The sequence below is a fragment of the Vitis riparia genome, chromosome 18 (genome assembly GCF_004353265.1).
Source record: "Vitis riparia cultivar Riparia Gloire de Montpellier isolate 1030 chromosome 18, EGFV_Vit.rip_1.0, whole genome shotgun sequence".
NCBI classification, from domain to species: Eukaryota; Viridiplantae; Streptophyta; class Magnoliopsida; order Vitales; family Vitaceae; genus Vitis; species Vitis riparia.
Genome location: NC_048448.1, coordinates 25,511,799 through 25,538,644, shown reverse-complemented (window position 1 = coordinate 25,538,644; position 26,846 = coordinate 25,511,799). Strand labels below are relative to the sequence as shown.

Below are 26,846 nucleotides of genomic sequence, written 5' to 3'. Positions count from 1 at the left end.
TTTTTTTTTTTTTTTTTTTTTTTTTTTTTTATGGACTTAGTCTTTCTAAAGACTATCGAGTCCTTATAGTTTTTTGTTTTATTTTTTATTTGAGAGTTTTTTTGTATTATTACTTTTTTTTATTTTGATTTCTCGTTTTAATTTTATTTTGGTTTGATTTAACTTAGGTTTTTAATGATCAATTGCAGGGAGGACTTCAAAGCAGTTGGGCGTGCCCTTAAAAATTCTTGGCAGAGGAAAAACTAAGGCAATTCGCACACCCTGCAAAATTTTCGCAAGGCATGCGAAATTAATGGCTCATTTCTCATGGCGTGCGAAAATTTCGCACACCCTATGAACTAATTTCGCACACTATACGAAAATAAAAACACCCTATGAACCAATTTCACACACTCTGCGAAAATTTCACAGAACATGAGAAAATTTCGCACACCCAACGTCATTTCGCACGCTATGCGAAAATGAAAGGACGTTGTGCGAAAATGAAAAGTCACTCTGCCATTTCTTTTTAAACCCCCGAGCCCTAATATCCCCATTTCACAAGCACCCCTATCATTACGAATCCCTCTTTTTCTTCTGCCATCTTGCGACCTCGTCCCACTCTATTCGACATCCCACCCTGCACATATCATTTCGAAGACTCGCACTCCGAGCCCCCTTGGAGCACAGATCCGAGGCCATTTTCTCCATTTTGACATGGCACGAACCCAAGGAGCCCCTCCTGCCCCTTCACCGAGTCGCACTCTGAGTCAAAGAGCATCCTCTACTCGGATGCCTCGTGATTCTCCATCTCAGGCCATGGAGGTCCCGTAAATTCCACATTTCTGATGGTGGAGCACCCACTAGTCCTTCCTCTCCTACTTCTCAGTGCAGATATGAGACGAGAAGACCACCTACTACACTAGGGGCGACTACTTCATGTCTTGAGAGTTTAGTGCGGCGCCCTCCTGCCAAGAGGACCAGGACTTCAGGCCCAAGCGAGTCATCCAGAGCTTCATAGCCTAAGCCTCCTACACATTCTGAGTTACCCTTTGATATGTCACCAGAGTCTATTATCAAACGCCCGATGCTCACAACACCACCCATTGAGGGCAACTCAGATTGCAAAGCGAGACTTTTCCACTCGGAGTTATATTTTGATCAGGAGGCCATGAGACAGCAACCTGAGCTCCAAGACTCTTATGGCCTACTGCAGAGGTACCATCTTGAGCACCTTATGACTTCTCGTGAGTTCTTTTATCCCAGAGTAGCATTAGACTTTTACCAATCTATGACTACTCGTGGTGTCCCCAGTCCTACCGCGATTCATTTCACCATTGATGGACGTCTTGGTATCATCGAGGCCAAAGGTATTGCAAAGGCTCTACAGATTCCTTTCGAGCCAATGGATCCATCTACTTTCCGCCAATGGTCCCCAGTCTCTCAGAGGAACATGGTCCACATTTTATCTAGAGGGACCTCTACAGATTCGATCCTTCTATGAAAAGAGCTTCCACCTAGGATGCTCCTTGTAGATGTGATGCTACGCTCCAACCTCTTTCCCTTACAGCATTCGGTACAGAGGCGAGGAGTTATTCTGGACGCTTTATTCTGTATATCAGAGGGCTTCTATTTTGGCCAACACCACTTGATCATGGCCTTCCTCGTCCACTTTGAGGAGAAGGTCCATAGGAAGAAGCTTCAGAGGACGGACACCATTCCATTACTATTCCCGAGGTTGCTTTGCCAGATCTTGGAGTATATGGGCTTTCCTACTAAGCCTCGGCTCTAGAGTTGCCGCTTTCGTCGAGAGTGATTCACTATTGACAAATAGAATAAGTTGGCGGGCTATTCTGCACCTCTAGGAGCCCCTCTCATGGTAGCACCTCTAGTGCCCCCACAGGCAGAGTAGGACGAGCTTCCCATAGAGACTATACCCCCAATGCCCATGCCTAAGGCTACTTCTGCTGCCCCCCTATGACTCCTACTGTTCCACCAGTTGGTCCTACTACATCCGAGCTTTCCATCACCATCTCGGCTTCGGAGTTTCGCGACCTTATACATACCTTTCAGACACTGACCACCACATATGTTGCACTCTTCCAGCAAGTGGCTGAGATGCGTGCCCATCAAGACCAGCAGATTGCTATACTCCGCCAGATTCAACAGCACCTGGGACTTCTGCCTCCACCTCAGCCTGACCTTTTACATCATCAGAGCCTTTAGCTCCAGCTGAGGATACTATTCCAACTGAGGACACTACCACAGTAGAGGTCCAAATCTCGCCACCTCAGAAGGCCACCACAGATGCCATTGCTTCAGATGAGCCTCAGATAGTTGGCACAGTCACAGCTACACCTGAGGATGCATCATCTCCACCTGAGGCTCCCACTACTTGATCATAGGACATTTCTTTATCTTATTGTATTTACATATTATATTAGTGGAGATTGTTCCTTGTTTTGATGCTTTATAACTAGGATTGCATGTATTACCTGATCATATCTCATATTGTACTTTCTCATATTAATATATAGACATCATATTTTTTTTATATTACTTGTCATTTTTCTATTTCGACTACTCATTACCTTTTTGTTTTTTTGACTCATATGGTTTCTCCTATACGAATCATACTCCATTTTACTCAAGAGGTACCACTTCCTCCCTTTATTTTCAATTGCTCTTGACACATTGAGGGCAATGTTGATCTTGGTTGAGAGGAGAGTTAAGGAAGGAAGTTTTGTTAGTAATGCTAGGTTAATTTGTTAATTTAGTTACTTTTTGCTTAATTTTAAAAAAAAAATTACCCTACTCTCCGTGGTTATTAAGGAAAAATTCTCAAAATGAAATGGGAGAAATTGAATTCTTGTCTTTTTACTTGAATCTTAGAGTTTGTATTATGCTTATTAAGGTTGATGAATTATTGAAACTCCTATTGAATTCAACCTTATTTCTTCCACTTTAATCTTACCACACACTGTGCACATTAGGTTCCGATTATAAGATGAAAAACTATCTCATCCCCTGAACTTAGGAAAATTTCGACTTGGTACCTTTGACCTCATTTTAATAGTGTTGGGACACCTTATAAAAGGCCAATGAGCCTTCAAAAAAAAAAAAAAAAACAAAGTGTTTCACTTGCCTTGGAACCCGAGAAAGGTCTGAGGGGTATACGACAAAAGTCTTTAAAACCCAATGTCCTAAGCCTTTATTGGTTGGGAGTCATCAGCCTCAATGCTCGTTACAAGGGTGAATAGGTGGAGTTTAACATATTGTGGGTGCTTGGGTACTGAATTTCAATCTCAAAAGTCCGAGAAAAAATCTGAGTTAGAGGTCGAAAGATCCTTAAAGCTTGATGCCCTAAACCTTGATTGGTTGGGAGTCATCGATGGATCCCCGTTACATGGACACTTTAGAAAACAATACCTTTAGCATTGCGCTCCTACAATGAAAAAAATTATGAAATAAAAAAGGTACGTTCTTAGCCTATTGAAGATTGGTCAGTTTGCTAGGGTTTGAGAAAGAATTAGGTTGGGGGGAGAGAATAGTTCGACATACTATAATCGGAAACTAATAAGCTTAACACTTAGATTTTTGTGGAAAAATAAGGATTAGACCTTTGGGAGTAGAAATTCTTTTGATCCTTGAATTTGCATAATGTTCACTCTTTATAAATTGTGATTAGGCAAGAGATTTGATGACTCTTGTTGAAGGTTGGGTTTTGTCTCTTTGATGTTCCATGAGAGAGTATAATCAACATTATGCCACTTGAATTTTTTTTTTTTTGAGTGATCAACATGATTTTGTAAATTATTTTACTATCTATTTTTTTTTTGTCTCTCCATCATTGCTAAGGGACTAGCAATATGTCGGTTGGGGGGAGTGATTACTACTCAAAAAGTACTCTTTTATAGCTTGAAACTAATTGTTTTAAACACTTTTGAGTAGTAGTTAATACATTTTAACTCAATTGGCACATTAAGGAACCTAGCAAGGGTTACTAATCAGTTTTTGGCAAGTTTTGGTGTTTTTGGTAGCTATTTGATCATTGAAACAAGCCAAGAATGAGGGAGAATTTTGTGAAATCCATGGAAATGCAAGTTGAAGCTCAAATACATGAAGAATCCGAGCTTTGGAGCACTTCATAGCCCTTTTCCAAGCTTGGCAATAGGTTGCCGAGCCAATTAGAGATGCAAGGAAAAAAACCAAAGGAATAAATCCAACAACCAGCATTTTCGCATGGCTATGCGAAAATTTCGCTTAGCATGCGAAAATCAAGAGGAGGAATAGCTGCAAGACTGAGAGCAGGACTGAGTGAAAGACAATTTCACATTCACTGTGTACATTTTCGCACACCATGCAAAACCATAAGAGGCAACCAAAGAATTTCGCATGCCATGCGAAATTTTGCAGGGTATGTGAAATCTTCCTGTGCACCGACTCCGTTAGATTTTTATCTCTAGATATTTTGTGTAATTTCCTATTTTATCCTTGTAATCAACCAATGAAAGGATTTCTTGGTTAGGAACTATAAAGAGGGGGTTAGAAAGACCTCTATATATATATATATATATATATATATATATATATATATATATATATATCTCTCTCTTTGTATAACCTCAAAAAAAAAAGGAACAATTGTAAATTCCCGTAGTAAGAAATATACAGAGCTTTTGCTCTGCCTTTCCTTTTTATTTTGTTTTCACTTTTCTTTCGAGCCAAACAACCTTTGAGGACGATTTCTCAGGGGATGAGTGGCTAGGTTTTACATTTCTTGGAGTGATGGAAGCTAGGTGAAGGATCTTAATGCAAAGGTGGGAGTTGTCCTTGCTTTAAATGAAAATAGTTGTTAACCATTAATGGTTTTTATTTAAAGGTTTATCTTTAAATCCCTTAAAATCACCTTGAATGACCAATACTTGGTCAGCTTTTTGGATTCTATGGATGCTTATTGCTAGATTGAATTTCGAAATCATTTCGAAATGACCCTCCAGCTTGGTGCAGTTGTCTTCAAATGGCCATAACTTCTTCATTTTAGCTCCGATTTTCAAACTGTTTGAAGCGTTGGACTCCTGACTTCTCGAGCTTCAAAAGGATATATAGTATGTATATAATGGACTCCAGAAAGTGTTCCAAATTTGTCCTCAAAATCAGAGTATATAATGCCATCAGATTTTTGAGTTCTAAATTTCCATGCAGCTAAATCTTGCTTCATGCCTCATTTCCCATGCTTTCTTGCCTTCTTCCTTACTCCATAATGTTCATTTATCATCTTCCAACCTCATGATATCCTCGTTTTGCATTTCCTTACGTTCAATGAATCTTGACTCACTTATTTCCTCATTTAGCCCTTTCTTGATCTTTCAAAATCTAAAGTCATTCAATTTGCACAATTTTCTTCCCTTGAACCTGAGATAAGTCTCCAAAGTACAGATTAAACTCATGGCTAGGGCCTTAGCATTGATTTAGGTCAAGTTGGGTGATTTGAATGTCCTTTGGTGCACAAATCATATCGAATATGTGCCATTAGAGCACATATTTTGTCTCCAATCATAGATCCATGGATGTCTATTAGTTATCATTTATGAGCCATTGGAAGATGGTTCAAGGTGAGGGTCTTTAGTCTTTGAAGCCATTAATGGGAAGCAATTACCATTCTTCATGAACCTTTTTGATCAAATCTTAATTGCTAAATATAAAACCGGTTCGGGAGATGACCATCCTTTATATTATTGTCCCCAATGCGAGGAAAAGATCCAGAAGCTCCCTCTTTGCCTAAGGAACCCAATCCTAGTGACCTAAAGCTCCAAGAGACCTTTTCTTTGTAGTTAACTTCCCTTATTATTTTTGCTTAACTTAAAATCAATCTTTGCAACCACAATTCCATTTTCTTTAAAAGCTAATTTTCATAAGGAAAAACACCATTTTATTTCCTTCATTAAAGTCAACTATACGATGAAAACCCATCCCTGTGGACGATCCTATAGTCACTATACTATCTTAGCTATGCTACTGTATTGTTAGGTGATTTAGGTTTTATAAATTTTGTTGATAACACCCATCTGGGCCAGAATCAAATGGCACGACTGCAATGGGGACGAATCATACATGTACACTTCTTCATCTTCATCGTCATCCTCGTCCATGACATGTGTATGCCTGGCCCCCATAATGCCACGTAATTAGGCTCGAATCTCTTCAATATGTGTAGTCTTCTTTGCTTTTGCTTTATTTTTTTCATGTAACATCTCTCGTATCTCTTCTTCCACTTCGGGTGGCACCGTATGACACTTTTTGGTGTTGTTATTCTATGCACTAAATGATACTTGAATCAACTCATGCCTCCACTCTTCATCAATAGTCCACAAAAATTACAAATTGTCCCATTTCAGTTCCTCTCTATTGGTGAACAATACTTCCAAGCTAGATGTTGGCCGAACATGCCACTCCCACCACCTCCACCTCCACCTCCACCTCTACCTCCACATCCACTTCCACTTGCACTAACCATTGCAAATCTATTGAACATATGCTATTTAATTACAATTGAATAAAAATTTAAATTAAATAAGTAATTAAAAATAAACTTATTGCAAATCTAGTAATCATGTCAATCAAACTTATTGCAAATGTACTAATTAATTGCAATTGAAAAGAAAAAAAAAATGAAGAAAATGGGAAGCTAATATTTGTAATTAACTTAATAAATCAACTAAGCTAAATTAATTCTATGGAAATCTACTAATTCATTCAAGAGTTACAAAATGTATTAATTAATTCAAATGGACTAATTAATTACAATTGAAAAGGAAAAAAAAATTGAAGAAAATGGGAAGCTACTAATATTGTTAATTAACTTAAAAAATTAAGCTAAATTAATTCTATGATAATCTACTAATTCATTCAAGAGTTAAAAAAATGTACTAATTAATTCAAATTGACTAATTAATTACGATTGAAAAGAAAAAACATTGAAGAAATTGGGAAGCTACTAATATTGTTAATTAACTTAATAAATTAACTAAGCTAAATTAATTCTATGAAAATATACTAATTCATTCAAGAGTTAAAAAATGTACTAATTAATTCAAATGGACTAATTAATTACGATTGAAAAGGAAAAAAATTGAAGAAATTGGGAAACAACTAATATTGTTAATTAATTAAATAAATTAACTAAGCTAAATTTAATTTTATGAAAATCTACTAATTTATTCAAGAGTTAAAAATATACTAATTAATTCAAATGTACTAATTAATTACGATTGAAAAGAGAAAACAATTGAAGAAATTGGGAAACTACTAATATTGTTAATTAACTTAATAAATTAACTAAGCTGAATTAATTCTATGAAAATCTACTAATTCATTCAAGAGTTTAAAAAATGTATTAATTAATTCAAATGGACTAATTAATTATGATTGAAAAGAAAAAAAAAATTGTAGAAATTGGGAAGCTACTAATATTGTTAATTAACTTAATAAATTAACTAAGCAAAATCAATCCTATGAAAATCTACTAATTCATTCAAGAGTTAAAAAATGTACTAATGAATTCTGATTGAAAAGAAAAAAAATTGAAGAAAATGGGAAGCTGCTAATATTGTTAATTAACTTAATAAATTAAGCTAAATTAATTCTATGATAATCTACTAATTCATTCAAGAGTTAAAAAAATGTACTAATTAATTCAAATTGACTAATTAATTACGATTGAAAAGAAAAAACATTGAAGAAATTGGGAAGCTACTAATATTGTTAATTAACTTAATAAATTAACTAAGCTAAATTAATTCTATGAAAATATACTAATTCATTCAAGAGTTAAAAAATGTACTAATTAATTCAAATGGACTGATTAATTACGATTGAAAAGGAAAAAAATTGAAGAAATTGGGAAACAACTAATATTGTTAATTAATTAAATAAATTAACTAAGCTAAATTTAATTTTATGAAAATCTACTAATTTATTCAAGAGTTAAAAATATACTAATTAATTCAAATGTACTAATTAATTACGATTGAAAAGAAAAAACAATTGAAGAAATTGGGAAACTACTAATATTGTTAATTAACTTAATAAATTAACTAAGCTGAATTAATTCTATGAAAATCTACTAATTCATTCAAGAGTTTAAAAAATGTATTAATTAATTCAAATGGACTAATTAATTATGATTGAAAAGAAAAAAAAAATTGTAGAAATTGGGAAGCTACTAATATTGTTAATTAACTTAATAAATTAACTAAGCAAAATCAATCCTATGAAAATCTACTAATTCATTCAAGAGTTAAAAAATGTACTAATGAATTCCGATTGAAAAGAAAAAAAAATTGAAGAAATTGGGAAGCTACTAATATTGTTAATTAACTTAATAAATTAACTAAGCTAAAATAATTCTATGAAAATCTACTAATTCATTCAAGAATAAAAAAATGTACTAATTAATTACAAATGAAAGGAAAAAAAAATTGATGTACTAATTAATGACAATTGAAAAGAAAAAAAATTAAATTGAAGAATTAAAGAATATATTAATTAATTACACTTCAATACAAAAATAATTAAAATTTAAAACAAACATACCTTAAAAAAGAAAAATGAGTAACCTTGGGAGCAATGAGATATCAAAGATGAAATGTGGACGAAATTCGTGAAAAGTGAGCTATTTATAGAAAAAAGTTGGGTCAAAATAGCCGTTGGAATCTCATTTTACTGTTGCAAAACAAAATTGTCCGTTGGATTGAAATTTGGGCAAAATCTGACCATTGGATCATCATATAACTATTGGGGTTCAATTCTGGCCATTGGATCACATCCAAATTCAATTTGGACCATCAAATGCACATGAAATTGACCGTTGGAGTTTGAACCAAATCAAGACCGTTAGATCAATGCGGGGAAGCTAGGAGTTGTTGAATTAGAGGACCAAGGAAGCAGATGAAGGCACCTAAGACGACTAAATCTGGATCGTCAGATCAATGTGGGAAAGCTAGGAGCCGTCAAATCAGAGGACCAGGGAAACAAATGGAGAAGCCGATTTTTTGGAAAAATCGGCGATACAAACCGAAATTTCACTGATAAATTGTAGTGGCTGACGATTTTTTGAAGATTTTGCCGATTTTTCACCTGAAGCCACTTTTTTGCCTATTTTAACCAAAATTTGGCGAAATTTCTTTCGTCAACATATCACCCCCCTTTTTCGTATCACCAGCCACCGAAACCTGAAATTTCAGCGAAATTTCATCCAAAGAAATGGAAATTTTCATCCATGGTTGCGCCTTGAATTTGGGCTTAGGCCTCAACTTTGGTTTGTCTTAGATTAGGCTTCAACTTTGGTGTAGCTCACTTTCAATAGTAGTATGAATGCTTTATCTCATATTGAAGACACCTCGAATGTGATCTTTGAAGCTTCGAACTAAATCTTTGAAGCTTTGAACTTGATCTTTGAATCTTCAAAGACTTAATCTTCAAATCTTTGAAGAGTTGATCTTTTAATCTTTGAAGGCAGGATTTTGAAATCTTCAAAGGCTTGATCTCAAAATCTTCACAGGTTTAATCTTTGAAACTTTAAAAGTTTGATTTTTGAATCTTTAGAGTTTTGATTTTTGAATCTTCAAAGGTTTGGTTTTTAAATCGTCAAAGATTTTAAATAACTCCTTGAATCCTTTCTCCAACTCTTCTCAAGTGTGGAAATCTTTTCTTCTTTACCTATATGATTAGGAAGACTTCTCTCTATTTATAAGGATTAAGAGAGACATATTTGAATATTTTTCCTATTTATTACCAATATTATTATTTAATCAAAGTTAATATTTAGGAAGATTTTAAGATATATTTGGATAGTCTTAACTTTGAAATATTATTTTTTAATTAAAAATAATATTTAAGAAAGTTGGAAAACATATTTAGATATTTTGTAATTTATTTTTTTTTATAAGAATTGATAGTTACCTTTTCATTTATCAAACACTCATATTTTTTTTGTCAATCAAATTTCTTTATTTTTGCATTTAATTTAAACACAAATGGTCTTCCTATTACGTGGAGTTCATGTTACACATGTCATAATTTGATTTGATACAGCCATTATCAAATATGAATTTTCTTCTCATCACACTTATTTTATATATTAAAATTAATGAAGCTCGACAAGAATAGCTGTCGAGTCAAAGGTTAAAGAACAGTATTCCTCAAGCATATTCCTCCTTCCAAAATAAACAAAGAAAATTTGACATTGTGCTATATTAAATCTTAAAAACTGAGAAATATCTTTTTCTTTCTTTGATCTTCCTCTTTTATCTCTAGTAGTCCATATCAAGCAAATTGGCCGGAAAGATAAGCGCCTGACTCGGTTCTGTAACTGTCCAAGTAATTCAGCTATTAGAGGGGAAAGGAACCCCGAAATTTCCCTGCGGAGAAAAGGAGGTTCCCCAAAAGTCAAGAAGGTTCGAACAAAATTTGGGCCATGGAGTTGAAACCGTGTGAGATCATTAACTAAGGTTGTTGCCCTACCACATTTGGAGATTCAACTTAGCAAATGAGTCTCGTACACGTTCAAGTTTTATATGCTAATAAGAGTACACTAGAAATTGAGAAGGAATCAATCCTTCGGGATTTCTATTTTTTATTATTGTTTTTTTCTGAGACCACATGAAATGGATCGAATTTAAACAAAAGGCTTTATTTTATTGCTGCCGGCTTCGGGCATTTCCAGCCTCACATGGAAATTTCTTAGCTGGTACCAGGAGGCTTCTGGGCTCTCCCTAAACGGCTCGAATGTCAACCCTCTTGGCACTACTAAAGCAGAAGTCTCCGATCTCCATACATGTTTTTCAATGGCTTCAACCAGCGCAGGAGATGCCTATTCTTATCAAGTGTTCCTGAGCTTTAGAGGGGCCGACACCAGAAAGAATTTTACCGATCATCTCTATACAGCTTTAGTTGCCAATGGAATTCGCACCTTCAGGGATAATGAAGGAGTGGAGAAAGGAGGAGAGATTAAACTGCATCTCATCAAAGCTATTGAATTGTCAAGGATTTCCGTTATCGTTCTCTCTAAAAATTATGCTCATTCTAAATGGTGTCTTGAGGAACTCTTGAAGATCGTTGAGTGCTTAAGAGAAAGGGGACAGATAGTTTTGCCGGTTTTCTATCATGTGGATCCCTCCCAAATTCGTAATCAAACAGGGGTTTATAGTGAAGTATTTGCCGATTATGAGAGAAATGCAGATCAAACCAAGAAGGAAATGATACAAAAATGGAGAAGCGCACTAAGAGAAGTAGCCAATCTGGCCGGATACGAGATACAAACTGAGTAAGTACACTCTTCCTCGACTACCATATAATTTTCCTTCACTTCCATATATATGCGTGTGCGTGTGCTTGTGCGGGGGGAAGGGGGGAGGGACTAGGCCATGCCATAACCTGCTTAGAACAGAAACTGTGTGAATTATCTTCATGGTGTGGATGAGGGCCTACACCAAATCTTCACTCCACAGTTTCTCTCTCTAGGCTATTGTGGAATACTTCGATAAACAAGGTTACTGGTGAGGGAATATTCGGGAAAAGAAAAATAGGAGATGATTAACGCCTGAAATTTAAGCCAAAAAATTGTTTGATGATACTCACAATATTTTTCATTCGGCTGCTAGTTTTTGCTTATATATTCTTCTTTCTTTAGGTTATATTTCATTGCTAGAAAGTATTAAAGGAAAGAAAAAAGATATTAAAATAATTTTATATATTTGTTTTTCTTATAAATAATATAAAAAATAAAATATAGTTAAAATTAGTTAGGAACTTATGTATTTTTAAAATTATTTAATCTTTATATATAACTTAAAATAATTAAAATGAGTTGGAAGTAATATATAAAATAATTTATTGACTTTAAATTTATTCTTTCTTTCCCTTTATTTTTTTTTTTTTTTCCTTTTACTTTTCTTTTTATTTTCTCTCAAAATTTCACAAAAACCCAAATATAGCCTTAAAAATTATTAGTGCCTTTGTTTATTTACAATTTTGAAAAATAAAGAAATATTAAATATGAAGCAATATTAATTTTATTTTTAATTTTTGGTATTCATAATAAACATGATGAATAAGAGGAGGTAAAGGGTTATTTTTTAAAAAAAAAAAGTTAAATCAAATAATATAAAATTTAATTATTTTGAGACTAATAAAATATCTATTCCCTTTTTTAAAAAAGCTTTTTTATTGATTTTTAAAACTTTTCCTAATAAAAATAAATAAATGTAAAACATAATATGTTAATTCTTAATTTTAAAACATTAATGAGTAAAACAATAAATTTTTAAATAATCTTTTCAAGAAAAGATTTAAAATTAAGCTAAAAATGAATTTTTGATGTGTGGTTATTTAATTTAGTATAAAAGTAATATTTATTTATATATTGAAATTTAATCTATATTTCTTAATTAAACAATAAATAATAAAATATGATAAATGTAAGAGTCTTTGTGTATCGGCATTCCCAGGTCAAAATTCTCATTGTGTTTCACCTAACTCAATTGCTTAAAATCCTCCCTCAGACTCGTTTTTTCCAAATTGTTCATGATTAAAGATTGCTAAAGGAGACGGTAAGTGTTTTTTAGGTGATGGATGATATCAAACATTGATCAACCAAGTTCTAATTTTTAAATCTTCTATTAAAAATTGTAGTTGAAGCTCAAAGGTGTCAAACTTTGTGCTTAAAACATTTGGATCATTTACTAATCAATCAAACTAAAGGGTAATAGTTTCTATTGTACCCAAAATTTAATAGTCTCATTTGATCAATCAAGATTCAACCACATTTGTGAAATTTATTTGTTGGTTTGCTTTTTGCTTTTTTTTTTTTTTTAACAAATCTCAATCGTTTGATGGATTTTAAAACCCTAGTATTTAAGTCATATCTCCAAAGAAGGGAGACATAGTTATGAGAGCTAGGTGGCTTCCCTTGAGCTTCAAGCTCTTTACCTATTTTGTGAGTGTTTAGTTTAAAAGAAAATTTTATAGGTGTTAAGCTGAAAATCATATTTTGAGTGAGAATTTTTTTTTTTTTTTAAATGAGTTGATTTAGTGTAGGTTACATCTGTCCTCTCATATTCATCATATTTGGGGTAAAACCCAAATTTCTTCTTATACGGATTCAAGAAGAGGTTGAGATCAAGCTTGGTATAAACTACAAGTATGCTTCGGAAGAAGAAAATGGGTAGTTAAAGTTTGAAGATTTTAGGCAAGTGGTTCCAGAGAGGATAGGATAGGTAAATCTATATTCAGTTAATTTTCTTTATAGAAGATGTTTTTTATTACTTGTAGGCGCATGGTTTTTTTTATCTCTTTGAAGGTTTTGCATATTAGATGATGTTATTGTCTACCTTTATCTTGTCTTTTCATTTGTTTATTTTAGCTTATGAAATTTCCATTAATTTAATATATTGGTTGATTGAGGTAATGAGCTCAATTTGAATCATTTAATCTTTAGAATAATGTAAAAAAATGTCTAACTTGGTTTTTATGTTAATGGATATCAGAAAATTTAATTTAAATAGTTGAACTGCTTTGTATATCTTAATATTTTAATTAGATTAACAATTAATATTTGTAAACCTTTTTAATATATTAGAAAATTTAACATAATTAAAAAATATATTCAAGTAAGGCAATTAAAAAATATATTCAGGATGAACTATTAGAATAGGCGGACGTCTTCTATTTAAATCAATAAACATATATTCCAGCAATTAAAACATAATTGTTAGAATAAAAAAATGATAAGTTTGATAATTGAAAAAGTAATTACCAAGTCTTATCAAAGACAACCAAATGTAGTCTTTCACATCTCCTTAAATATTTTTCTTTTTTTAATTGAAGAATAATATTTCAAAGGGTTAACATTAGCAAATATGAACCTTCAAATTAGTCTAAAAATTAATTTTAATTAAGGAATAATATTGTTAAGGGGTCAGATAAGTTAGAAGAAAGTCTCAAGAGCTCTTAATTTTAATCAAATTTTAGTTTCACTATATCTTTTTAGATAAAATAAATTTGTGTGTATAAAAAAGAGTGCATAAAATTAAAATAATTTCTTCATTAGTTAATTTTTTAAAGACCATAGGGAAGCCTATATAAACTCCCTTAAGGGTTTGGAGTTTTAGTTTTTGTCATGTATCTTTCCGAGAGTGAGAGCGAAACCTGATCACTCTCAAGAGAAATATAGACAAACCCATCCTTCTTTTATGCTAAGTTCCATAAAGGGAGAGATTAGGTGGAAGAACGTTAGGTAGATGAGATATACAACGACTGTCATGGATTCGACATCTTCTCTAGATTGGATTTGATCAGGGTATATCAAGATCATAAGTATGTAACTTTAGTCTCTAGATCTAGAACATATTATGATTTTTATTAATACTATTTTGCTAAGTTAGATCTAGAGAGCCTAGGATGAGATTGCATGCACCCTATAAAATCTAGGGTTAGGGAATAGAGTAATACAAAATTCCTAATAATATTATAATATCTCTACTTAGAATACATATTGTCACTTACCCTAATCAATAATGACCCATTCTTTAGGGAATATATGTCTACCTTAGGGTTTCATTTATAGGTCAAAGTCACTAAGGATTTTAGGACTAGCTCAATACTCTCTCAAGGTTGAAAGTCCATACAATATGGTAGCTAGGTGAAATCATGACTACTTGATAGACAATGTCATGATTAATCATAGGTCTTATTGAATGTATAATCATATGCATTGGTATACTCACCATAAGAAAATCATCTTAATGTCCAAGACAAGTCATCCCTTCAATTAAAAGGTAATCTACCATAACCTCAAATGGATTGCTTAAGTCCATGAATCGGTTGTGAACAACTCATCAACTTCCAAGGAACCCATGACTTGGATCTTCCATAACTCCTAATACACCCAAATCATGTATAATGCAAGTGATGTATGTCTAAATGCTTAAATAAATATTAATATAAACATGGATAGAATAGTAGAAACTAAAATCTCATTTGCTAAATCAAGTCATGCTTTTTAGGGCTTTATCCCATCACAATAGAATGGAAGGCTTAATTGACCACTTAATAATACACTTCTTGCAACTTATAAACCTTAGGCAATGTTTAAATCTTTACCTTTGGTTTGTAAGGGTTGACTTTAGTTTGAATGCATGACTTTCCTAGTGAATCCATGCATTCCTTTTTAGAATTGTGTTTAGTGTTTTCCTAATACATGTGTTTTCAAGGCAACAATGAGATATGAATTCATTACCTAATGTATAAATATTAGGCGAGGAAACATGTTAGGAATATGTTTAGTGCTTTAGTGTAAAACTAGTTCAAATTGAATGCTACAATGATGCAACAACACAGATGGCCTTTAAAAGGGGGTAATTGGTAACCTCAAGCCTTTACAAATCTTTTCATTCAAAGAAGTCAATTAGTATGAAAGAAGTTGTCACCATGGCTTACAAATATGCTAGTCTTAAGGAGGATGTTGCTACAACAACTACAAAGGTACAAACAAAGAATGAAAGAAAGAATAGAGAAGTGAAGAAGACTATTATTAATAGTATAACCTGACAAGATAGGGGAACAATTGCATGATGGAGAACATTAGAGTAAGGAAAGGACTTCAAAGCAACATTTATAAAATTGGAAAGCATATTGCACATACTTGAGAAAAATTTGCTTGAGACTTTTAAATCTCATCCATAAGAGACTAGAAATTGTATTTGGACTACTTATCCAAGTATCCTTTTATCCTATAATTATCAACCTTAGGAATTAAATTTTTAAATCTTATTTCACCTTCTTTTCTTCTCAAACATGCACAACCTATCTGATACTGTAAAACATTACAAAAATATTAATACACAAATATTATGGAAATCATGGAATCAACTTAATGATTTTTTTAACACAAGGATTTCCCCATCAAAAAGACATTCTAATCAAGGAAGACATTACTTGATTTTTCAATACAATCTATTTTTGGGGTTCCTTATATTTTCTTGAGAATTCAAAAACCTTTTTCTTTATAGATTCAAGGGTTATCTCTTAATTCACTCATCCTTCATTAAACGTATTACATTGAATTGATATCTTGCATATTTAACTCTCTTAAAAGAATCTAGTTTAAGAATACATTATAAGACTACTTATTTCTCTCTTCAAATTATGGTTTTAAGTTGTCATGTGTGTAACATTCCTAACAAAATTGATATCATTTCCTTTGGTTTCAAAATTTCCATTGTCTAGTATAACAAATAAATGAAATTTTAATGTATTTAACTAGGTAATTAATTAACTCCATCCCCTTACTTGCCAATTTTGTTTACTCATAATTTAGTTGTCATTATTAGAACTAATTAAACACATTACTTATAGTTTTTTACACATTTTTACTTGTCATATGTTTTATTATGCTTACATTTTTTAGGTACGAGTCTGAGATTGTTACAAGAATTGTTCAAGATATTTTGAGTAAATTGATGTGCGAGCACTTACATGTTGATGAGAAGCTAGTCGGAATGGATTTTCGATTGAAGAAATTAAATTCATTGATAAGTGTGGATTCAAAAGATGTTCGCATGGTAGGAATTTATGGAATTGGTGGCATAGGGAAGACAACCATTACTAAAGTTTTTTATAATCAAAACTCTCATCAATTTCAAAGTAGCAGCTTTCTTGCAAATATTAGAGAGATCTTCAAAGAAAATCGTGGTCTACTTCGTTTACAAAAGAAACTTCTTCGTGATGCTCAAGTATTGGGAGTAAATGAAAAATTAACAACTTTTGATGAAGGAATCAATATGATCAAAAGTAGACTTTGCCATAAAAAGGTACTTGTTGTTCTTGATGACACTGATCATTGGTCTCAATTAAAATCCTTAGTTGGAAAACGTGACTGGTTTGGCGAAGGAAGTAAAATCATCATAACCACTAGGAACAAACATCTATTAATTGAGCATGAAATGGATGAATTGTATGAACCGCCAATGTTAAATACAGATGAAGCTCTTGACCTCTTTTCTGAATACGCCTTCAGAAGAAATCATCGCCATGATGATTACCTATCTCTTTCTAATCGTATAATATATTATTGCCAAGGTCTGCCATTTGCCCTTAAAGTTTTAGGCTCTTCTCTATTTAGCAAGACACAGAGTCAATGGAAAAGTGAATTAGATAAACTTGCTATAGAACCTAACATGGACATTATAAATGTACTCAGAATAAGCTATGAGGGACTAAGTAACACACAGAAGAACATATTTCTCGATATTGCATGCTTCTTTAAAGGGGAGTACAAGGATTTTGTGATAAAAATATTGGATGGTTGTGGCTTCTTTGCAAAGAGTGGAATAGGAGTTCTTAATGATAGGTGTCTTGTCTCTATTTTAGATAGAAAGTTATGGATGCATGATTTGATACAACAATTGGGTTGGAAAATTGTTCGAGAACAAGGTTATACCAACATTGGCAGACGTAGCCGATTATGTAGCTTTGTGGATGTTCAACACATACTAATAAAGAAGACGGTACTATTCATGTATACTTACATATGTTACAACTTTAGTGTGTTCATGTTGGTTTATGTGTACTATGCTTTTCTTATTCTCCATTCTTACTTTTTAGGGAACAAATGCAATTGAAGGCATATTTCTAGACTTGCCTAAATCATGTCAGATCAATTTTACAACTGAAGCCTTGGCAATGATGACTGAACTCAGATTACTCAAAATTAAAAGTACTTCTGATTACTTTGGTCACGTAAATCTTCCCCGAGACTTTGAATTTCCTTCTTACGAGTTAAGATATCTCTACTGGGAGGGATATCCATTAGAATCTTTGCCATCAAAATTTCAGGGGACACACCTGATTGAACTCAGCATGCACTACAGCCTTGTAAAAGAACTCTGGAGAGGGGATGAGGTAAAGATTATTATTTATTTATATGTATACCTTCCTTTCTACAACTATCAAATTAGTCACAAATGCTAGTTCATTCAAGAAGATTTTCTCTTGTCACAGCTTCTTTTTCCGAATTTAACAGTCATCGAACTCAATCACTCAAAAGGACTCATACGAACTCCAAACTTTTTGAGCACACCAAATTTGGAGAGACTAATTCTTCAAGGTTGTACAAGTTTGCTTGAGGTTCACGCGTCCATTGGAGATTTGGAGAAGCTTCATTTGTTGGATTTAAAAGACTGCAAAAGCCTTGAGAGTGTTCCAGACGGCATTTGCAAACTGAAATCTCTTGAAACTCTTAGTCTTTCTGGTTGTTCTCAAGTCATGAGATTGCCGAAGCACTTCGGTCCCTTAAAAAATCTTAAAGTATTGTCACTACATGGCTGTTACAATTGCGAGGAATTGCCTTCTTTATTAGGTTTATGTTCCTTAAATGAATTAGAACTGAGTCATTGCTTTCTTCGGAATGATGCAATCCCAGTTGATTTTTGGTGCTTATCCTCATTGCAAAAGTTAAATCTAAGTGGAAATAATTTTACTGTCATACCAGAAGGCATCACTCAACTTTCAAAGCTAAGAGTCCTTCAATTAGGACATTGCTATATGCTTCAAGAAATGCCACAACTTCCATCAAGTATTCAAGAAGTAGATGCAAACAGTTGCATGTCCCTCAGAAATTTATCAACTCCATCAAGGTTTGCTAGGGAAGCTATGTCGCCAACAAAAACACTCATGGAAACTATATTAGAGAGAATTCAGGTTGCTCTCTCTCTCTCTCTCTCTCTCTCTCTCTCTCTCTCTGTTTCCCACCTTCTTTTAGCTCTTTACTGATGTGTCAAATGTTATGATATTTTCATGGCAGTACTTTGTCCCAGACAACGAATTCTGTATCCTACTTCCAGGAAAGGAAGTTCCGAACTGGTTCAATCATCAGGCTATTGGATCTTCAATAACAATAGAGTTGTCTCCGGATTGATACTACAGTAACTTCTTGGGATTTGCTGTCTGCTTTGTTTTTACGGGAAAGCCTGCAACACATTCTGAAATATCGCGTCAGTCAAATAATTTTTCATTTTTCTACTCCTATCCGGACCCCCAGACTGCGTTTAGTTCATACCATGTGTGGTTGGCGTATCAGCCTCGCTCTAGAGTTGATATTTGTCATCCTGATGAATGGACTGACATTAAGGCTTCATTTGAAATCAATGGTGTTCCGGATCTGATCCAAAAGTGTGGGATTTGTCCTATATACGCTCATGATCACAAAAAAGACAGTGATGATACAGAATATCCCGTAAAAGTGGAACTGGTGTCTCATACTCTACCAAGCTCCTATCAATGGACCGATGATTCAACTCAAGGGAAAACGCCTTGAGGAACCACAATATCAATATGCTCCTTGAAGGATGGATCTCTATGTTTTCCCTCCCAATTGGTAAGTTACCTTTCTTTTGGGATTTTGAAAAAAAAAAAATACAGCAATTTAAAAAATTTATATATTTATTAAAAAAATTGCAGTTTTTAAACTCTTTACAAATTTACGGAACTTTCAAGCCCAACGTGAAGGGATTGACTATTTTTCCAAAGGTTTTTAATTCAGAAAAGTTCAAGATGCCTGACATAGACAAATATGATGGAATTGATTGTCCTAAGACTCATCCACAGCTTTTTTTCTCAAATGTAGGTTCTATGGGGCTCACTCAGAAGCAGATGGCCTTTACTTGACTAGCTCACAGCTTCCCCTGCCCTGACTCGAACGGATTGAGATGAAACTACTTCTTCTGCCCACAAGGAGACCCTGTAGTAAGCAACCTTTGCGTAGAGGTAAGTTTTAGCTTTACTAGACTGAGATCTTTAACTTTGACTCTTTCTCCTATTTTTTTATATTAGTTTTTATGGATTGATCACAGGCGGTTAGAGCACTTTTTTGTCTTGAGCTTATACTAAATGTGGTTAATCTAAACCTTGTAAAATTTTCTGATTTATTTAATTTTTTGATACTTGTTTCCTTTTTACTTCATGTTTTTCCCCTGAAGCGGCATTGCTTACGGTGCCCGCAAATCTAATTGAAAGTTGTTTTTGAAGAGATAACTTCAGTTGAATTTTCTTTGTATCTTTCTTTTTTTTTTTTTGGAAAATCCACTTTTCCTTGCATTGCTTTTCTTCCATTTGGGTTTGTTTTGCCTTCACTCCAACACTGATATCCCACATGGCCTGCAGGGCGAAGTTCTTGAAACTTAACAACATATGGGGCAACTCATATGATGCGTACAGATGCGGTTGACAGCCATGAGAGTAAGTGGTCCTAAGCAGACAATATGCATAGGTAAATACCAACATCATTTGTTAGATTCAAAAAGTGATTTTTTTTTTTTTTAAATAGCTTCAAAGCATGAATATGCTAATTAGTTAATAATATCTCTTCTTTATGAGCTGTATTGTACCTTGGTTGCGGATATAGTTTTGTCCAGTGTTCAGAATTACAGTATGCACATTAGAAGTACTGATTGTTTATCTAAGAGATTCATGGTGTAAATAGTCTTATAGTCCCAAAGTCAATTGACTTCCATTAATATTTCCAAGATTCATATCACATTATTTTTTTGTATCATTTATACACGTATATATGTTATCAGTTTGATGGATATGCTTAGTAGTACCTAAGGAATTCTAAACAAACCTGGTTGATTCAAATCATTTGATTGATGAAATGGCATAATTTGCATTGGTAGGGGAAGCTTGTGAGTATTTTTATAACTACCAAAAATAAATAAAATGTCCCCTTGGGTCTTTCCCAGCTGTTGGAGCACTAGAACTCACTTTGTAATTAATGGATTTTTATATCATATTCTTTGGAAATTGAATAGATCTTCTGGTCATGCCAAATTCTACTTGATCTATATTTGTTTCCAGGACATTGAGTGTAATATTTGGTCTAACTTCATTTTTCTACTCCTATGCGGGCCCCCGGTCTGCGTTTATATCGTACCTTGTGTGGCTGGCATATCAGACTCGCTCTAGAGTTGATATTTGCCATCCTGATGAATGGAATTTGACCGGGTCTGATCCAAAACTGTGGGATTTGTCCTGTTGATGCCCATGATCATAAAGAAAGGCAGTGATGAGAAAGAATGTCTGGTGAAACCTGAACTGGTGTCTAATACTCTACCAAGCTCCCATTAATGGACCTATGATTCAACTCAAGAGCAAACGCCTTCAGGAACCAAAATATCAATAGGCTCCCCAAGGATGAACCTCTATGTTTTCCATCCCAATTCGGTAAGCTACCTTTCTTTTGCAGTGCCTTTCTTTTCATTTTTATCTGTTTTTTCTTCACATTTTAGGGAGTTACTCCAACACTCTGGTATCCCACATGATCTGCAGGGAGAAGTTTTTTTGAAACTTGTAAGAGGCAAGTCGTGATATGCATAGATATGGTTTACAGCCATGAGAGCAAGTCGTGGTAAGCAGACAATGTAAATAGGTAATATCAAACACAATAAAATATTGTTCCTTATTTAGCATTGTTTTAGTATGTGGCTCATATTGAGGGAAAGACATATATGGAGAAAAATGGGCAAATGTCAGAGTGGAGTGAACCGAACGATAGCATTTGGCATCCAAACTTGTATTTTTATTGTTAAGGGTGAACGATAGGTTGGGAGGTGCGGGGGGCAACGACCCTCAAGGTACGGTTCAGGGGTATTTTTGGAATTTCATTACCTGAAGGTTAGTATAAATGCCCTTTTATGTAGCCCTAATTTGACATATAGTGAAAGTTTTCTTCCCTGTTCCCGTGGACTTAAGCATTCTGCCGAACCACGTTAAATCTGTGTTTTTTTTTTCATTTTTCTCTAATTTTTCACCAGGAATTGTTGCACGAAAATCAACAAGCGTCATTTGTTAGATTCAGAATTACAATATGCATGTTAGAAGTACTAATTGTTTGTCTGAGTGAATTATGGTATAGATTATCTTATATATAGTCGAAAATTCAATTGATTTCCAACATTTCTAGTCCATGTCAACTTATTCTACAACATCATTAATAGAGGGATATTATCGTTTGATGGATATGCTCACTACTACCTAAGAAGATCTAAAAAAACCTTGTTGATTCGAATCATTTGATTGATAAAATGTCATAATTTACATTAGTTTGAAACCTGTGAGTATTATTATAACTACCTAAAATGAATAAAATTTCTCTACGCAGTAGTTGGAGCACTAGCACTCATTGACAATTTGAAAGAACATAACATTCTATAAGCACATTTGTTGTTGCTAATCGAATAATCCACTTTGCTTTCTCAGGGCCTGTGATGGACGAAATGTTTTCAGTTCCACCTACAACAGCTACTACATCTTTTATAAATTACAGTCATTTTGAAATTAAATTTGATTGATCAACACCATAGTCAAGTTGTATTTCAGTCAGCTTGGCTATGTTTTGAATGTGTGCTTTTCAAAGTGTTGGGTTCCCTTGTATGTGAGGGAGTGGGCCCCATATACTTGGGAACCAAGTCAATTACATTAAAAAAAACAAAAAAAAAAAAGATTGAAAAAAAAAAAAAACAAGAAAGAATAGAAGAAAGAGAAAAAACGCATTTGCCCAAATTTCATCAACAAGTCGATCCCACTTCATCTATGGTGCAATCGAGTTGAAATTTGGAAGAGAGGTTTGAAACTTAAGTAGCTACAATCTTAATGGTGGAGAACAAATTTTGAGCTCGGGAACTAGTATGACTACCCTTGAACAGTAACGACGTTTTTTGGTATACTTTCTCCTATTTTTCTTTGTTTCTTTTGCCAAGAGAGATTGTATAATCCAAGGCTATATGTGCTCTTGATGTATTTGAAAGCCTCTAGAGATTATTCTAGAGAAGACAGGTGTAACCCATTATTGTTGATAGTGGAAGTTTGAACTGGACTAGGTCCCGTGGTTTTTCCCTTTGCATTGGGGGGTTTTCCAAGTAAAAATTTTGGTGTCTAATTTATTTTTTGTTACATGAGTTTATTTATTTATAGTTGCTAGTTGCTATTGCCTATTTAATTTTGCACAAATAATGGTAGAAAAATTTTGGTGTTTGTTGGAATATTGTGAATTCACCCTAACAAGTGGTATCAGAGCCAAGTTGATTAGCAGTGGGATCTCTTGTGTGAATTAAAAGAAGGAGGCTGACAATGGAATGATTAAACTCACAACTCCTAATTATTCAATTTGGAATACTAGGATTGAGGATATTTTGTATTGCAAAGAGTTGTTTGAGCTCATTGAATGTAGGGGTTATAAGCCAGTTACTACAACTGAGGATGAGTGGAAGAAATTAAATAGGAAAACCATTGGACATATTAGGCAGTGGGTTGATCAGAGTCTCTTCCATCATGTAGCCAAGGAAGTTGATGCATATAGCCTTTGGAAAAAATTAGAGAATCTTTATGAGAGAAAGACTACATAGAACAAAGCATTTATGATAAGAAGGCTTGTGAATTTAAAGTATAAGGATGGTAATAGTGTTGCAGAGCATCTTAGTAATTTTCAGGGACTGTTGAATGAGTTGTCTACCATGAAGCTTGAGCTAGATGATGAGGTACAACCTTTACTTTTGTTGAGTTCATTACCGGACAATTGGGAAACTTTGGTGGTATCCTTGAGTAATTCAACCCCAAATGGTGTGATAACTGACAACATGGTAAAAGACAACATGTTTAATGAAAAGGCAATAAGAAAAGAGATAGGTATTTCCTTTAATACAAAAGCACTTGTTACAGAGAGACGGAGGAGAAGTAAAAGCAAAAAACCTTCCAATAACTATAATCATGACAAGTCAAGAGAAAAGTCAAAGCCCATAAAAGAGATAAAGTGTTTTTATTGTGGCAAGTCAGGGCATATTAAGAGAGAGTGCAGAAAATTCAGAAGAGAATAGTTTAAAGGAAAAGGTGAAGAACAGAAAGAAGACAAAGTCATTATAGCAATTACATATGATGATGATACGTTCATTGTTTGTGATGATGCGTGTGTAAACCTTGCATGCTAAGATTCCACTTAGGTGGTTGATACAACAATGTCGTTTCATATCACTGCACATAGAAATTTCTTCTCTTCCTACACCAGTGGCAGTTTTGGTTGGGTTAGGATGGGAAATGAAGCAAAATGTGAAATTGTTGGCATGGGAGATGTAGAGCTAGAAACTAGCATTGGGTGCAAATTGGTTCTGAAAAATGTTAAACATGTTCCTGAAATGCTATTTAGTTTGATCTCTGTTGGGAAGCTTGATAATGAGGGCTACCATAGTAACCTTAGAGAGGGTAAGTGGAAGCTTACTAAGGGTTCTCTTGTTTTAACTAGGGGGAAGAAAAACAATACCCTCTATAAGACAGAAGCAAGACTAGTCAAGAGAGAGGTGAACATTGTTGAGAATGAAGCCTCTACTGAGCTATGGCATAAGCGGCTTGGTCACATAAGTGAAAAGAGACTTCAGGTTCTTGCCAGAAAGAAGCTTCTACTAGTTAAAGGTACGTCACTATTACCTTGTACACATTGTCTGTCTGGAAAGCAAAGTAGAGTTGCATTTCATAGATTTCCTTCACGTAGAAAACCAAATATTCTTGATTTAGTTCACAATGATGTTTATACTATGCAAAGTAATACTCTTGGTAGTGCACTTTATTATGTGACTTTTATTGATGATCATTCAAGAAAAGTGTGGGCATATGCTTTGAAATCCAAAGACCGAGTACTTGATGTATTCAAATTTTTTCATGTGAAGGTTGAGAGGAAAACTGGCAAGCAATTAAAATATGTCATAGCAGACAATGGTGGTAAATATAGGAGGCCATTTGAGCAATACTATAGAAGTCATGGCATCAGGCTTGAGAAGACGGTTCCTAAGACCCTGTAGCAAAATGGTGTAACTAAGAGAATTAATAGAACCATCTATAATAGAATCAGGTGTATGCTCTCTCATGCAAAATTGCCTAAGTCTTTTTGGGGTGAGGCCATGAGGATAGTCGTTGATTTGATTCATCTGTCTCCATTATATCCTTTAGACGGTGATATTCCAAAGAGGGTTTAGACAAGAAAATTTGTTTCCTTTGAGCACTTGAGAGTGTTTGGCTGTAGGGCATTCGTTCATGTTCCTAGAGACAATCGGTCCAAGCTTGATAGCAAGACTAAATAGTGTATCTTCCTAGGTTATTCAAATGAAGAGTTTGGGTAAATGTTATGGGATCTAGCTACCAAAAAAATTATAAGAAGTAGAGATGTTGTCTTCTTTGAAGATCAAACCATTGAAGACTCGGATCGGGTTAAAAAGCCAAAGCCTTTCAATGAAGAACATGTTGATTTGGGTCCAGTCTCTCCTAACTCTGTAGGACATAATGAACATAGGGAAGTTGTGCAAGAAGAACAGGTTGATACAGTTGACAAAAATGATGAGTCTATAGTTGATGATGTAGAAGAAAATCCTACAGCTAAGAATGATGGCCTAGAACTGCAGTAAGAACAAACTACTTCAGAGTTGCCTACTGAAACAAAGTTAAGAAAATCTACTAGAAAGTGTCAACCTTCCAGAAGGTATACTAGTGATGTGTATTTGTTGCTTTCTGATGGGAGAGAGCCATAAAATTATCAAGAGGTTATATTGCATGATGAGAAAAAATAAAAAATAAAAAAAATAAAGTGGTTGAGAGCTATGCATGAAGAGATTAAAGCCTTGCATAAGAACAACACCTATGAATTAATGGAGTTATCTAAGGGTAAGAGAGCATTGAAGAATAAATGGGTACTAAAAAGGAAGTCTAAACCAAACAAATCACAACCAAGGTACAAGGCAAGATTGGTTATGAAGGGTTTTAGTCAGAAAAAAGTCATTGGCTTTGAAGAGATTTTCTCGCCCGTGGTTAAGATGTATTCGATCCAAGTTGTGTTAGGTTTGCCTGCCAATATGAATCTAGAGATTAAACAGCTTGATGTGAAGACTGTTTTCCTCCATGGTGACTTAGAGAAAGAAATATATATGGAACAACCAGAAAGGTTTACAATCAAAGGCAAGGAACACTTAGTGTGTCGATTGAAAAAGAGCTTGTATGGTCTCAAGCAGGCACCGAGACAGTGGTACAAGAAGTTTGATTCCTTCATGGTTGAGCATGGGTATGATAGAACTACTTTTGACCTTTGTGTGTTTGTGAAGAAATTCTCTTATGGAGAATTTATTATTCTCTTGCTATATGTAGATGACATGCTGATTGTTGGTCGTGATACTGGTAAAATTGATCAACTGAAAAAGGAGTTAAGCAAGTCCTTTGAAATGAAGGACTTAGGGTTTGCAAGTCAATTTCTTAGTATAAAGATTTCTCGAGATAGGACGAATGGAAAATCGTGGCTATCTCAAGAAAGCTATATTGAGAAGGTTTTAGACAAGTTCAACATGGGCAAGGCAAAACCAGTGAGTTCTCCACTTGGAAGTCATCTAAAGCTAAGTTCCAAACAAAGTTCTTCAAGAGAGAAAGAAAAAGAAGAAATGCAAAAAGTTTCTTATGCATCAGCCATGGGTAGCTTAATGTATGTCATAGTGTGCACGAGGCCTGATATTGCTCATGCTATTGGAGTTGTCAACGGGTTCCTTTCTAATCCTGGCAAAGAACACTAGGCTGCAATGAAATGGATTCTCAGGTATCTAAGGGGTACTTCTAAGACATGTTTATTTTTTGGGACTGACAAACCTGTGCTTATAGGATGCACCTATGCAGATATGGCTAGGGATGTTGATTCCATAAAGTCTACTTCTAGTTATTTGATCACTTTTTCAAGGGGAGCAGTGTTATGGCAATCAAAGTTGTAGAAATGTGTTGCTTTGTCAACCATA

The 26,846-nt window shown here is 34.1% G+C and overlaps 1 protein-coding gene across 7 annotated transcripts; it reads left to right on the top strand.

Annotated features, from left to right (window-relative positions):
• Positions 1-10,730: 10,730 nt before the first annotated feature.
• LOC117905384 (disease resistance protein RPV1-like) lies at positions 10,731-22,981 on the top strand. 7 transcript variants are annotated; one of them, XM_034818312.1, is made up of 10 exons: positions 10,731-11,305; positions 16,448-17,546; positions 17,644-17,940; positions 18,040-18,738; positions 18,842-19,414; positions 19,664-19,803; positions 20,200-20,305; positions 20,990-21,258; positions 21,364-21,442; positions 22,294-22,981. In XM_034818312.1, exons 1-5 carry the CDS (start codon positions 10,827-10,829, stop codon positions 18,953-18,955), a joined length of 2,688 nt encoding a protein of 895 aa, XP_034674203.1. In that variant the 5' UTR covers positions 10,731-10,826; the 3' UTR covers positions 18,956-19,414; positions 19,664-19,803; positions 20,200-20,305; positions 20,990-21,258; positions 21,364-21,442; positions 22,294-22,981. The 7 variants fall into 7 exon arrangements, with proteins under 7 accessions (XP_034674203.1, XP_034674201.1, XP_034674200.1 ...); XM_034818310.1 differs by having other exon boundaries at positions 21,364-21,463; XM_034818309.1 differs by having other exon boundaries at positions 21,364-21,708.
• The last annotated feature ends 3,865 nt before the right edge of the window (positions 22,982-26,846 follow it).